This window comes from Polypterus senegalus, chromosome 8 (genome assembly GCF_016835505.1).
Source record: "Polypterus senegalus isolate Bchr_013 chromosome 8, ASM1683550v1, whole genome shotgun sequence".
Classification (NCBI taxonomy): domain Eukaryota; kingdom Metazoa; phylum Chordata; class Cladistia; order Polypteriformes; family Polypteridae; genus Polypterus; species Polypterus senegalus.
The window spans coordinates 150,005,193-150,019,728 of NC_053161.1; the positions used below are offsets into that span (position 1 = coordinate 150,005,193).

Below are 14,536 nucleotides of genomic sequence, written 5' to 3' on the forward strand. Positions count from 1 at the left end.
CGACAGTGTCCCTCGGGAATCCTGTGGGGTGCTCGGGAGTATGGGGTACCGGACCCCTGATAAGAGCTGTTCGGTCCCTGTACAACCGTGTCAGAGCTTGGTCCGCATTGCCGGCAGTAAGTCGAGCCCGTTTCCAGTGAGAGTTGGACTCCACCAGGGCTGCCCTTTGTCACCGATTCTGTTCATAACCTTTATGGACAGAATTTCTAGCGCAACCAGGGTGTTGAAGGGGTCCGTTTGGTGGACTCAGGATTGGGTCACTGCTTTTTGCAGATGATGTTGTCCTGTTTGCTTCATCAGGCCGTGATCTTCAGCTCTCTCTGGAGCGGTTCGCAGCTGAGTGTGAAGCGGCTGGGATGAGAATCAGCACCTCCAAATCCGAGACCATGGTCCTCAGCCGGAAAAGGGTGGAGTGCCCTCTCAGGGTTGGGGGGGAGATCCTGCCCCAAGTGGAGGAGTTTAAGTATCTCGGGTCTTGTTCACGAGTGAGGGAAGAATGGATCGTGAGATTGACAGGCAGATCGGTCCGGCATCCGCAGTGATGCGGGCTCTGCATCGGTCTGTCGTGGTGAAAAAAGAGCTGAGCCGTAAGGCAAAGCTCTCAATTTACCAGTCGATCTACGCTCCTACCCTCACCTATGGTCATGAGCTATGGGTAGTGACCGAAAGAACGAGATCGCGAATACAAGCGGCTGAAATGAGTTTCCTTCGCAGGGTGTCTGGGCTTTTCCTTAAGGATAGGGTGAGGAGCTCAGTCATCCGGGAGGGGCTCAGAGTAGAGCCGCTGCTCCTCCGCATCGAGAGGAGTCAGATGAGGTGGCTCGGGCATCTGATCAGGATGCCTCCTGGATGCCTCCCTGGTGAGGTGTTCCGGGCACGTCCAACCGGGAGGAGGCCCCGGGGAAGACCCAGGACACGCTGGAGGGACTATGTCTCCCGGCTGGCCTGGGAATGCCTTGGGATTCTCCCGGAAGAGCTGGAAGAAGTGGCCGGGGAGAGGGAAGTCTGGGCTTCTCTGCTTAAGCTGCTAAACCCCGCGACCCGACCTTGGATAAGCGGAAGAGGATGGATGGATGGAAGAAAATGAAACTGTTTTATTTACCTAATTACATAAGGAGTCACCCTCAATTGAACTGTTTAAACCAGATTGAAGATACATTTCTCTAGCTTTCTGTGACCGTCAGTGATACTCATGGCGTCCCTCCTCTTACTCGTTTGTTTCAATTTACTGCTGGTTTGTATTGTTTTATTGTATTGTATTTTATTTATGTTTATTGTATATTTTATTGTAAAGCACTTTTCCTACAGCATTACTGGTGTTGTTTGAAGTGTGCTCTATAACTAATTTATAAATAAATTGACACATTAAACCTTCAAATGTCTGTGTACATCACTAAAGAAATAAAAAAAATATTACATAATGCTTACTTTTACAGAGATCCAGGAAAAGTTCCTCTATTCCTTTATTCAGTTTTGCTGAAGTATGATAGTGTTTTGCTCCAACAGATTCTGCGTACCTTCATGTGAAAATAAAACAAGTGAGTTGCATTAAGTCCCAAAAAGTTATCTGTGGGGTGCATGAGGAGCCTGGCACAAATAAATACAATTGACATAAGAATACGTTAAAAAAAGCAGCAAACCTTCACCCTGCCCTATTACGTCTTTACAGCACTCAAAGATGACCCCATTTTGCTTTGCCTCCTTTATCTATGAATCATCATCTGGCAATTATACATAAAGTGATACATGGGAGATATGAGGATGCAAAGCTTTGTATTTAAAACAAAACAAACAGTGACTGCACTGTCGCTTCCTACAAAAGTGGGGAAATGACCCAGAAAACGTCAAAAAACTCTTTAGTTTCTTTAATGGCATATAACAAATAAAGTAGATGTTGTATAGCCATGATGAGGCCAAATCAGATAAGATGTTCACGTTCAAACAGTGACATACATTTGTAGATCCTCTGAACTGTCCACCTCCGTTCAGATTTTTTTAATCTAGTAGATTTCATGTAGCATCACAAATAACTGCAGTACTGCACTGTGCTCCTCTTTGTATATCTTTCATATCGTTTATTAATTTGGTACTTTACTGATAAATATTTTAAACTCATTTTATGCATACCTTTTTTGTGAAATGCTTCCATTGTAATTTAAATAATGCCATCTGTCGAATAACAAGGAGGAAACACTTACTGTTCCCCCAAAGTACAATATTTAATGCACAGAGTTGTTTAATTTTTGAAACACATGAACAGTCAAAGTGGTTAAGTTAAAAAATAAAAAAAGAGAGAGAGAGATACAGAGACGTATTGTACATATCTTCTGGTGTCCGGCAGCACAGAATGCACTTCTGGGAGAAAAACACAAGCAAGAAAATGTATGCGTGATGTGACAATAATGTGTGCTCTAGGACTTAGTCAACTATTTTGAAAGTTAGAGTATTTGTCATTTTTGTGTATTAATTTCATCCAAGAGCCATATAGCCCATTTTGGCTTATTAAATATTGTTGTAACTATTCAAAAATAACTACAACAACAGAATAGAATGACATTTTTTAGAGTACACAAAGCACAGGGTTTTAAAAAGAATTTTAATTCTTTCAGGGCTGATGTAGACTTTTGTCAACATTCAGGGGAAGAGGATGGTAATTGGCTATAAACTGAGAACAAAACTCACCCTTATGTTTTAGTTCAACTCTTTTTGCTTGAAGGAAAGTTACATAGCTTTGTTGATTTGACCTCAGTTCCCTGCATATGCACAAGTAGTGAAGACCAAACAGCCTCTAAAATGGCACATACATCTGGCAAGACTAAAGTAAAAGTGCAAAGCAAAATTCTCCATGGCCGTTTTACGCATTACCGCTGAATTGGACTCTGACTTTTTGGACTCAGAGTTTGATGCAAGTGATCTGGAGATGGATATCGAAAATGAAAGTGAGGTACCAGCATTAGCCGATCGGTACCCAGCCGATTGTGGTGCTGAACACATTCATGTAGCTGATACGCCTACAGCAGCATTCACCTAGGAGGAAAACCACTTATGATGATAAGAGGTACAAACCATATTTAGTCACAGCCCGACTGCTGTGTGAAGACAGAGAGGCAGCCGGCCCCACCGAGCCAACCCTGCTGCCGGAGATGCCAAACAGGCGCCAACAGCAGCCACAGCATGTAGCAAAAGATGTTTTATATTGATTTATGTGTGGAACCATGAATTCTGTGCTTTTCAGAAAACTGAGTTTTTTGGAAAAAATATTCAGCCCCTCAAAGAGTTAAAATAATATTACCCAGTTGAAAAAACAAACAAACAAAAAAAAACCATTCCCCTGCAATGAACCAGCACCCTGTCCAGGATTTGTTTCTGCATTGCTAGTTGGGATAGGCCCCAGCACCCCCTGTGACCCTGTTCAGGACTATGCAGGTTAGATGATGACTGACTGACTGACTCCACATTCCACCTCATGTGATGTGAAAATTGTGTCAACCGATTAATGTCTTGTTGTTAGTTGGGGACTGTGGAGAGTTTCTGACTAATTGTAGTTTGTATTTCTTAAAGGTAACAGATTTTAAAATATGTACCCCCTTAAAGTCTGTAAGGAAGTGACTGATGTGATGGAGCATTCCCAGCAATGTGCAAGAGTCTGGTGCCATTTCAATAATGTATATTTAGTTTGACATTTAAAAGAGGAAAGTAGTCAAATTAAAATATTCTTTTCAATCAGAGTTCTTGAAATTTCAAAAATATACCTCACTAAAATTGCAACTTTACCAACAATATTCCTTAATAAATAAATGTATCAAATTTCAACGAAATAGTCTGTAGGGAGCCGAGTTGTTTCATGTGGAACGACATAGACAGAAGAACAAGAGGTGATTTAACAATTTAGGTGACTGCACCTAGCAAAGGATTCATGACTGAATTTATCACATTTGAGTAATCACAAGGGATCTGTGTTTCATATGAGCATCACTCGCAACAATAAGCCCTGCTTGATTTCCCTTTTGATGAAATCACTTTGAGAATACAGAGAATCAGAGATGTGCTTTTGCAACATTGTTTCAAACATCATGATTGTTTAAAAGCAGCGGCCTTCAAATGCACCATTTAAACATCTTTTAGTCTGTAATTGCATTTACTTGGGAGCTTGTTGCATCGCTCCAAGCATGTACTCAGAGAATAGCACTATCCAACAATGAAGTAAAGTGAACAGCAAAGTGTTGGTCAAAAGTGCTCCATGCTTTATTAACATTCTGCAAACAAAACAAAAGGTGTATATAGTACCCTCCATAATGATGGGGACAAAGTCACATTTTCCATTGATTTACCCCTCTGCTCCACAGTTTAAAATTACAAATTAAACATTTCGGATATAATTTCAGACTTTCATTTCTGAAAATTTGCATACATGTCAGTCACATCATGTAGAAATTACACCACTTTTCTTACCTGTCCCCCATTTCAGGGCACCATAATGTTTGGGACAGAGCAATGGAAGGTCTAATAAAGCAGCCATATTTAGTCACAAACCCCTAGCATGCAATGACTGCTTGAAGTTGGAGATTCAAAGACATCACCAGGTGCGAAGGATCTTCTCTGCTGATGCTCTGCCAAGCCTCTACTGCAGCCATCTTCAGCTCCTTCTTGTTTCAGGGGCAGGCCCCCTTAGGTTTTCTGTTCAGTATATGGAAGGCATGCTCATTTGAATTTAAATCAGGTGACTGGGTTGGCCATTCATAAATGTTCTAATTTTTAGCTCTAAAAAAACTCCTGCATTGCCTTAGCAGTGTGTCTGGGGGCATTATCTTGTTGTAGGATGAAACACAGTCCAGTGAGTTTGGAGACATTTACTGGATCTTGAGCAGGTCAGATATTTCCATACACCTCAGAATTCATTGTGTGACTGGTGTTAGTATTGCCATCATCAGAGTAGCAGCCATTCATGTTCAAGCTATAACACCCCCAGCATCATGATTAACAGATGAGATGGTGTCCTTTGGATCTTGGGCAATTCCTGTTCATCTCCACACTTTGCTCTTGCCATTGTTTTGATGCAGGTTCATCTTTCTCTTATCTGTTCACAAAAACATTTTCTAGAATTCTGCAGACTCTTATCTACTTTTCCACAAACAGTAATCTGGTCATCCTATTTTTGTGACAATTTAGTGGTTTACATCTTTCATTGTGGGCTCTTGATTTCTATTCATGAATTCTTCTGCAGATAGTCATTTTTGACACATCCACATCTGCCTATTGAATGACATTCCAGACAGTTGATTTAGGTAGTCCTATAAGGTTTAACCAATGTCTCTAATGGCTTTACTTGTTTTTCAGACTCATGATGGCTTCTTTGACTTTCATTGGCCCAGCCCTTGTTTTCACGTTGAACAACATCAACTACTGACTCCAAAGGACAGAAGCAAGCCGAGGTATCTTATGGTTGCTCTAATGAAGCAATCAAACACACCTGAGGAATCATAAACACCAATTATCCCAAACATTCTGTGCCCTGAAATGGGGATTGGGTTTTGGGGGAAATGGGGGAACCATGTAGAAAAAGTACAGTCATTTCAACGTGGTGTGCCCAAAATGTATGCAAACACCCTTAAATGAAAGTCTATAATGTGCACTTTAATCACGTCTGATTTGTTTGATTTGTAATTGTAATCTGTGGAAAGAAGGGGTGAATCAAGGAAATGTGCATCTTTGTCCCAAACGTTAGCGAGGACACTATATATATCCTCACACACCCCATGTTAGGTTATTCCTTGCATTTCAATAGATTAAATTTGAAGAAAAACTGATCGGTACAGTGTGTGTGTCTGTGTGTATTTTATATAAAATATACACACACATACAGTGCATCCAGAAAGTATTCACAGCGCATCACTTTTTCCACATTTTGTTATGTTACAGCCTTATTCCAAAATGGATTAAATTCATTTTTTCCCTCAGAATTCTACACACAATACCCCATAATGACAACGTGAAAAAAATTTACTTGAGGTTTTGGCAAATTTATTAAAAATAAAAAACTGAGAAATTCATATTCACAGCCTTTGCTCAATACTTTGTCGATGCACCTTTGGTAGCAATTACAGCCTCAAGTCTTTTTGAATATGATGTCACAAGCTTGGCACACCTATCCTTGGCCAGTTTCGCCCATTCCTCTTTGCAGCACCTCTCAAGCTCCATCAGGTTGAATGGGAAGCGTCGGTGCACAGCCATTTTAAGATCTCTCCAGAGATGTTCAATCGGATTCAAGTCTGGGCTCTGGCTGGGCCACTCAAGGACATTCACAGAGTTGTCCTGAAGCCACTCCTTTGATATCTTGGCTGTGTGCTTAGGGTCGTTTCCCTGCTGAAAGATGAACCGTCGCCCCAGTCTGAGGTCAAGTGCGCTCTGGAGCAGGTTTTCATCCAGGATGTCTCTGTATATTGCTGCAGTCATCTTTCCCTTTATCCTGACTAGTCTCCCAGTTCCTGCCACTGAAAAACATCCCCACAGCATGATGCTGCCACCACCGTGCTTCACTGTAGGGATGGTATTGGCCTGGTGATGAGTGGTGCCTGGTTTCCTCTAAACGTGACGCCTGGCATTCACACCAAAGAGTTCAATCTTTGCCTCATCAGACCAGAGAATTTTGTCTCTCATGGTCTGAGAGTCCTTCAGGTGCCTTTTGGCAAACTCCAGGAGGGCTGCCATGTGCCTTTTACTAAGGAGTGGCTTCCGTCTGGCCACTCTACCATACAGGCCTGATTGGTGGATTGCTGCAGAGATGGGTGTCCTTCTGGAAGGTTCTCCTCTCTCCACAGAGGACCTCTGGAGCTCTAACAGAGTGACCATTGGGTTCTTGGTCACCTCCCTGACTAAGGCCCTTCTCCCCCGATCGCTCAGTTTAGATGGCTGGCCAGCTCTAGGAAGAGTCCTGTTGGTTTCGAACTTCTTCCACTTACGGATGATGGAGGCCACTGTGCTCATTGGGACCTTCAAAGCAGCAGAAATATTTCTGTAACCTTCCCCAGATTTGTGCCTCGAGACAATCCTGTCTCGGAGGTCTACAGACAATTCCTTTGACTTCATGCTTGGTTTGTGCTCTGACATGAACTGTCAACTGTGGGACCTGATATAGACAGGTGTGTCCCTTTCCAAATTACGTCCAACCAACTGATTTTACCACAGGTGGACTTCAATTAAGCTGCAGAAGCATCTCAAGGATGATCAGGGGAAACAGGATGCACCGGAGCTCAATTTTGTGCTTCATGGCAAAGGCTGTAAATACTTATGTACATGTGCTTTCTCAAGTTTTTTATTTTTAATAAATTTGCAAAAATCTCAAGTAAACTTTTATCATGTTGTCATTATGTGGTGTTGTGTGTAGAATTCTGAGTAAAAAAATGAATTTGATCCATTTTGGAATAAGGCTGTAACATAACAAAATGTGGAAAAAGTGATGTGCTGTGAATACTTTCTGGATGCACTGTATATACTAAAAGGTACAAAAGATGCCTCCACGAAACTTAATAATAATAAGGGGGTTGGAAGGATAGGGACCAGATTGCCCATTTTAAAGAGCAGGTGGCTGGAGTGCTTGGTTTACACTTGATGTCCTTTCAAAGGTGCAGCAATTCCAGAGGACAGTATAGAAAACTGTAGTCTCTGTATCAAAAATAGGGCCACTGTTGATCCCAGCAGGGACTCTGGGGCTTGGCTGGAGTTAACCTTGAGACAATGGTTACAACTACCTTGAGCCAGACGACCTTTCGGATGTAGAGTCAGAAGGCAGGCCTTAGCAAAGGCTTACTGATGAGAAGAGGACAAAATCCAGTGAGCGAGAGTGAGAAAGACATACTGCAAGTGGAAGATGTGTGTGCCCCATTGTGCTTTACAGGAGGGCAAAAGGGGGAGTCACTCCTCCACTTAACTAGTATGGATGGTAATAGAACTCCACTGCCAGCGTTATACATTATCATTTTATCTACTTATTGCTATTTATTTTTCTACCCAAGTGTCCCATGTGTTTGTTTATTTAGCAAGCTGGGCTATATTTGTATATTATGACATTATTCATGAATAGTATGAATACCACCTAGGCAGCATAAAGTAACCCTTAAAATGCATTGTATAAGGAGTGTCCTACTCATTGAGCAAAACTAAATGGCGTTAACCACCAATAGTAGACACTAACAGTAGACAGCATGTATCAAGAAAAAAGGAATAAGGAAGAAAGACCAGCCACAGCTACAATGCATAATTGCTCCTCAGTATATATCATCAAACTGTTATTCATTTTCAAATTATTTTAAGCAGGTCATGCATATCATATGACAGCAATTAGAATAATCAGTTTATAATTCATGCTGCTTTTTTGTGATGAAAGCAGCACTATTGCATTTAAAGTTTATGTAGCAGGATGGATCGCACTGTGCGGTTATGTCCTGATTAGTTGGCTGGAGGATTACATAACTTGATCTTAAGTAACATCATCTCCTTTTTACACTTTTCTTAGCACAACACACTTACATTTCAAGTTACCACTGCTTAAGCATTAAAATGTATGTTTGTCATGCATAGCTTTTTTAAGTCACAACAGTGAAAAAAATTGCTCTATTGCGGTGTTCTTGTAATAATACCAACAGTATGTGATTTATAACCTTAATACCAAAAGCAGAGAAAAAAGCTAATGGAAAAGGAAACTTTCAATAAAAATTACAGAAAAGGTGTGCAATTCAGGCATTCATAAAAACATTCTAGTTCAGCATGCATAGTGTATAATTGAACTAAAAATTCATTTGCATTCATCTCAATTAAAACTGTCTAAAATGTACCTAGGGTGAGATTCAAACTATGAGCAACGTCATCCGGAGCCAGCTTCACAGGTCAAATGCTCTGGTAATGTCCTACCACTTAAACCAAAAATGTTTGTTTCTTTCTACGACAGCATTGGACCTAAACTCACTGCTGTTCAAGTATTACAGGAGTATTTGAAGTAAGACCAGACAGGATAGACATGTACTATGAAGGGAAGAAAAGAAAATCACACTACATGAAAGAAGACTGATTCGGCTCAACTGGAGAATAACTATCTTCTTTATGTCACTGGGAAAGCAATGTTCAATATTACATCAAACTGGACAAACACTAATGGTTGTTGTGAGAATCTGTTCAGAATTCGACCATCACTTCATTATTGTAATTGTAATGCAAGCACAGGATTTATTTTATGCAAAATTGTATATAAAACCATATTCTGCTTTAGATGGAGCTCTTGCCATGAAGCCAAGTTGTAGAGGGGCCAAATACTGAGTTTGATGGATTTTCTCTGAAATATATTATTGTATCAGGTAGGTTTTGTTCTGATTATTTTTAGATATTAGATAAAAAAAGAGGAAAAAAAGAAAATAGGATGTTTGCTTACCCCTCTGCTTCTTGAATTGCTACGTGCCTTTCTTTGTCAAGGTCTATTTTATTACCTGAAAAGAAACAGCTTTTTTAAATTAATAAAGAACTTAACTGTGAACACAACTTGCTAATTAAACAAAACAGAGTCAACTTACCTACTATACATAAACAAATTTCATTACCCAACATTTTTCTTAATTCTTTTACCCAGTTTTTCACCTAAAAGACAAAAGTAAACAAACATTAACTAAGATGAGTACTGAACAATCCTTCAGCCTATGAAAAGTATACACTAGGCCAACTTTTGATAATGTAGCAGTTAGAAGATTACATTTTACTGTTCTTTGGAAAGCGAAAACAAACAAAAAAAGAAAATCCTAGCACACGGGGAAAAAAAAAAAAAAAAACACACTATCCAACACGGAGCAAATGTGAAAACTCCAAACATCACCAGCTGCACTATAATAGCACTTACTATTAAATTATAGATGTCAAAATATTCTTGATAAAAACAGCAATATACATCATCCTAGTTTGCCAACCCAATCCAATAACATATGGGATGCAATAAATTAATCAGCACTCAAATCATATGCTTCAAGGCACTAAAAATAAAGCAATGCATTTTTGCAACAGTCACAATACTCCTTGTGATAGTGATTTTTCTTCTACTAACCAAAAATGTGCTTGTCAGGTTAACCAACTACTATAAACATTCCCAGTATGAGTGTGGTGGATATCCAAGCACATCCTGTGTTGGATTGATATTCCAAGCAGAGCTGGTCCCCTGCATCTGGTCAAGCCGGCATAAGGTTTCAATATGCTGCAGATTTGAATTGACCGTGGACAGTCGCAATATTATCCTCAGTTCTGGTTCAATTTTTATAAAATATATCTATGATTATCTATAAGCATGATGAAGCATAAATGTCAAGTAGAAGGACATCAATCATACATACGGGTGAGGTCTGCTGAATTTAAAAAAAGCGTTTTTGATAAATCCTATATCAGAAATCTGGGAAAGAAATCAAAATCTGGTCATGAAATAAGCACCCAAAGGAGAGTTAAAATGTGTTGAAATCTCAAGCTCCATTGCTTTGCTTTATTTTTAGTGCCTTGAAATGTCAGTGCTTTTTGAAAGGGAGTGTTTGAAATTTTTAAAAATGTATACAACAGGCTTTTTTGAGATAACTCAACTAAAATAAACTTTCCAGAAAAAGTAGTGCAGTGGTAGCCCAACCGTTTCATATGGATCGACAGACATGATGTCAACAGAAGGCGCTTTCCGCAGTGTATGTGCACAAACCTACAAAAGGCTTTTTCACCAGTGTATAAACAACTTTCAAGAAGCACAAAATTTTATTTTTTTTTTGCAAAATACTTTCTTTTAAAAAAGAGCCTAGACATTAAAATTAAGAAGAAGAGGAAAAAAAAAAGGTTTAAATTAAACTAATGGCTACAACTCCTATCCTTTGGCAGCACACTTACTTCTACCTACAATGTAACACACAGTTCTCATGGCTTTGCCGAGTTAGCTTTTCTGCAGTTAATTTTAGAAGCATGTACTCAACAGTTTTCACATTCTGGGTTTAAGAGTGTGTTGGAAGTGTAGCTGATGTGTCTTATCAACTCAGGATGTCTCCACTCCTACAGTTCTGGTGACCTTAAAGGGGAAGTTCACCTTTGAGGGGCTCACTTGAATGCTTACCAGCAGAGGTGCTATTTCTCCAAACTAAGGAAGGAGCAGGCTTGTTTCTAAGATGTATTTGAAATAGGTTTTGACCTTGAATTTTTTTTTTTTTTCTTAAGCTTATTAAAGCGGAACTGACATTTTTAGCAGTCTTTTATAAAAGTAAAAAGTAATGTTTAATGTGTGACAGCTTTGATAAAAGAGAAAAAATAGCATGAAACAAATCAGAAATTTCTGCATAAAACAAGAGCATACTGGTTAAGTCACAAGCTTTTGGAAGATCTCACATCCCAAAAATCAACAGGGAAGCATGAAATATGATGTGCATGGCCAGCCTATCCCCTCAGCCTCCCCTTCAAATTACTGTTAAGTGTGACATTTGTGCAAACAGCAGGCTTCTATGGTATAGTTGTAGTGCATTTCTTGAAAACAAGTACAACATAATAATTATGTTTCAAGACTTTTTACAGGCAGTAGAAGACTTGTTTGATACCAGAATAAAATAATATAGGAGTGTGAGCATCTCAGCTTTCACACTCAATGTTTTGGCGTGAAACGCAATTTTCAATTTTTTTTATTTTATTTATTTATTTTTATTTTTAAGAACAGCTCGCTACACAAAATGTTTATTTTAGGAAGCGACAAGGCTTGAACCCACAATCTCTTGATTACGAGTCAGTAGTTCTACAGCTGTACTACCAACGCAGTTGTGACAACGCAGTACACTACCCAGATTTCTTTTTCTCCAGTTATAGTCTTGAATAAAAGTGCATTTGTTTTCTTATATTTGTACCTTTTGTGAAAGTGCTTTTTATATATATCTAGACTTCAGTCTTCATACATATACTTCATGTCAAAATTTTGTCGTTAATACTAAAACATGAAAAAGTTTGTGTTTTAGGTATGTGTTCATCATTTCTTGCATTTCCTGTCATCTTACACTTATGTAGACACAGAACACACATGAAATGCATGTGTTTCAAATAGCAATTGTGATAAAGGCGCTATGTTGCGCCTGACCCGGCACAGACTCACCCAAAGGCATGTGTACAAATAACAACACAGACTTTATTTTCTTCAGCTGGAGGGCACGTCTTCCCCATAATCCCTCCAGCCACAACACAGTTCCAAAAGCACGTGAAATAAAGCACAACCAATCACCACAAATACACCCTTCTAGCGGCACCACTCCTCCCAGGCAATCTTATCCTCTTCCGATTCTGGCTCCTAAGTAGTGGCTGTAGGCTCTTTCTGTAGCCCTCCCAGAAGTGCTCCAGGTGGTAACTGGCCCAATTAGGCTGCACTTCCGGGTGTAGTTTCATTCCAGCCCACAGAGGCTCGTTAAGCCATGCAGCTCCTCTGGGTGGTGGCAATGGAGCCCAACAGGTCCGAGTCCTGAAGTCCCACACCTGTGGCCCTGATATAACCCAGCAGGGCTGCCACCAAGCGTTGCTGGGGACGTAGAGTGCATCCCATGGCTGCTCCCGGGGCGTCCCGGCCAGGCATGGGACCCGGCCGCCCATCACACAATATATTATTTATCCTATACAGCTCCAGGTACCTCACTTCGAGATAATCAAGGCTTGAGCTGGTAGAACTTTTTGCACATTCTGTGGCGGCGGGGGGTTGGATGGATGGGGGTGATTATCAGGCTGCTTGCTGCTTGTGCTTATCGACACATTTACAAAAGGAAAAGACACTGAAGACACTGGCCAGGATTACAAGTTTTTTCGTAGGCTTCAGGAATTCTAGAGTTAAAAACAAAATTTTGAATGTCGTGTTTGTTTCCATTATAATATCAGAAGCTGATGGCACACTTTAAACTGCTTCAGAGTGTTCTTTTGTGTATCCTGCATTTCCTCAGATGCTTTACAAAGGAAGCTATCTTGTGGTCATTTGCTGTGATAAGCTTTATTTAAATAAATAAATACATCATTACATTAAACTGAGAGTTTATCCACCATACTTTTCAAAAGTAACAACTCAACCACCCTATTCATGTGCATTTACACTGTTACGAGTGTGTCAGAAGACAGGCTATTTTTAAAAGACATTTTAGCTGCATAGCTTCCCAGGATGTCTGGCATGAAAGAAGGCACTCACAGGGACTGAATGTACTTTACTTCAGCAAAGTAAGATCCTTTAAAACCAGTTCAGACATGGCCTTTTGCCATATGAGTATGCGTTATGCCAAGTTTATGTAAGTGGTAAGTGTTCCCTATTTTCAATTCTCTTTCTTTGATCACATGATGTTTATTTCATTTTTTTCAAAACAGATTCTTGGTTTGCATGAAATTGGAAAATGCTCCTCCTTAAGTATCACCTTCAAAGTTTATTGTTGGTCACTACTAATGCATTGCAATTACTAATTGTCAAAAGAAATAAGCCCAACACGCAGATGAACGAGATTGATAGAGATAAATTCAAAAATGAAGCCAGGTCATTACTAGTTCTTCCAATGGCTATTATGGTATATTCACATTAACAGGCTGAAATAACTCAAATCCAATTTTTTGCCTTAATATGACACAAATTTGATGTTTTCAGGCTGTGTGAACACAGAGATTTGATATTTTCAAATTAGATTTGAGTCACTTTAATATGTGGTACCTGATTGTATACATATCTAATTCATGGCCAAGAATGAAAATGGTCATGTCGGAATTCATGTGTTTGTTGTCTGTACAAATAGGCCGAGTGCTGTCATCATCAGCTAGCATTGGCAGCACAGCAAAACAACAGTGGAAGAGAGACACAGTACAAACAAACACATCTCTCTGTACAGCAGTGACAGAAATACCTGTGCAAACAGCAAAAGCTAGCCGTCTGCCCTTTTTCTCGTCTTCTCGACCTAATCATCTACAACTGACAAGCCGTTTGCTGTCCTTCAGAGCAAAATGCAATGCGTATATTATCTACTAGCACTTTTATTTTGTCAGTTTTAAAAGCACAAGTCATCTCATAGGTTTTTGATTTTTGTTAGTGATGTGCACAAATGTATCAAAGTTCACATGCATGCCATTTTTTGTTTCACATTACAGTTAGATACAGGTCACTTGTACTTATGAATTTGAATTGTCTAGACAGGCAAATCTGATCCGAGTAAAAAATCAGAATTGAGCAATGAGGCTTGTAACGTGAATGTAGCCTTACTACTTGAAATGACCGACTTTTGCTTTGCACCCTCCCTCACCATAACCTATCATCTATGGGGAAGGAGCGAAAGCTTTAGATTCGTCAAAAATTTCGATCTCCGGTTTTTGATGGATCTTGATGTTTTATGGTCCCCGGATACGGAAAATGTTGATATCTCGATGATGGGTTTGTGTCTGTCTGTGCGTGTGTTTCTTGAGGATGGTCTAGAGCAAGAGTTCCTAAAGTGGTTGATATCGACCCCCTGGGGTCGATTTAAACTTTCTAGGGGTCGATAGCTTCAATAAA

The 14,536-nt window shown here is 39.8% G+C and overlaps 1 protein-coding gene across 1 annotated transcript in view; it reads right to left on the reverse strand.

Moving 5' to 3' along the window:
• rab21 (RAB21, member RAS oncogene family) overlaps positions 1-14,536 on the reverse strand; it is an 86,041-nt gene that overhangs the window by 7,284 nt on the left and 64,221 nt on the right. Inside the window, exons 4-6 of the mRNA XM_039761919.1 lie at positions 9,561-9,624; positions 9,422-9,476; positions 1,429-1,517 (exon numbers count right to left, since the gene is read on the reverse strand). Of these exons, the coding sequence (XP_039617853.1) occupies positions 1,429-1,517; positions 9,422-9,476; positions 9,561-9,624 (208 nt within the window). The remainder of the gene's footprint in view (positions 1-1,428; positions 1,518-9,421; positions 9,477-9,560; positions 9,625-14,536) is intronic.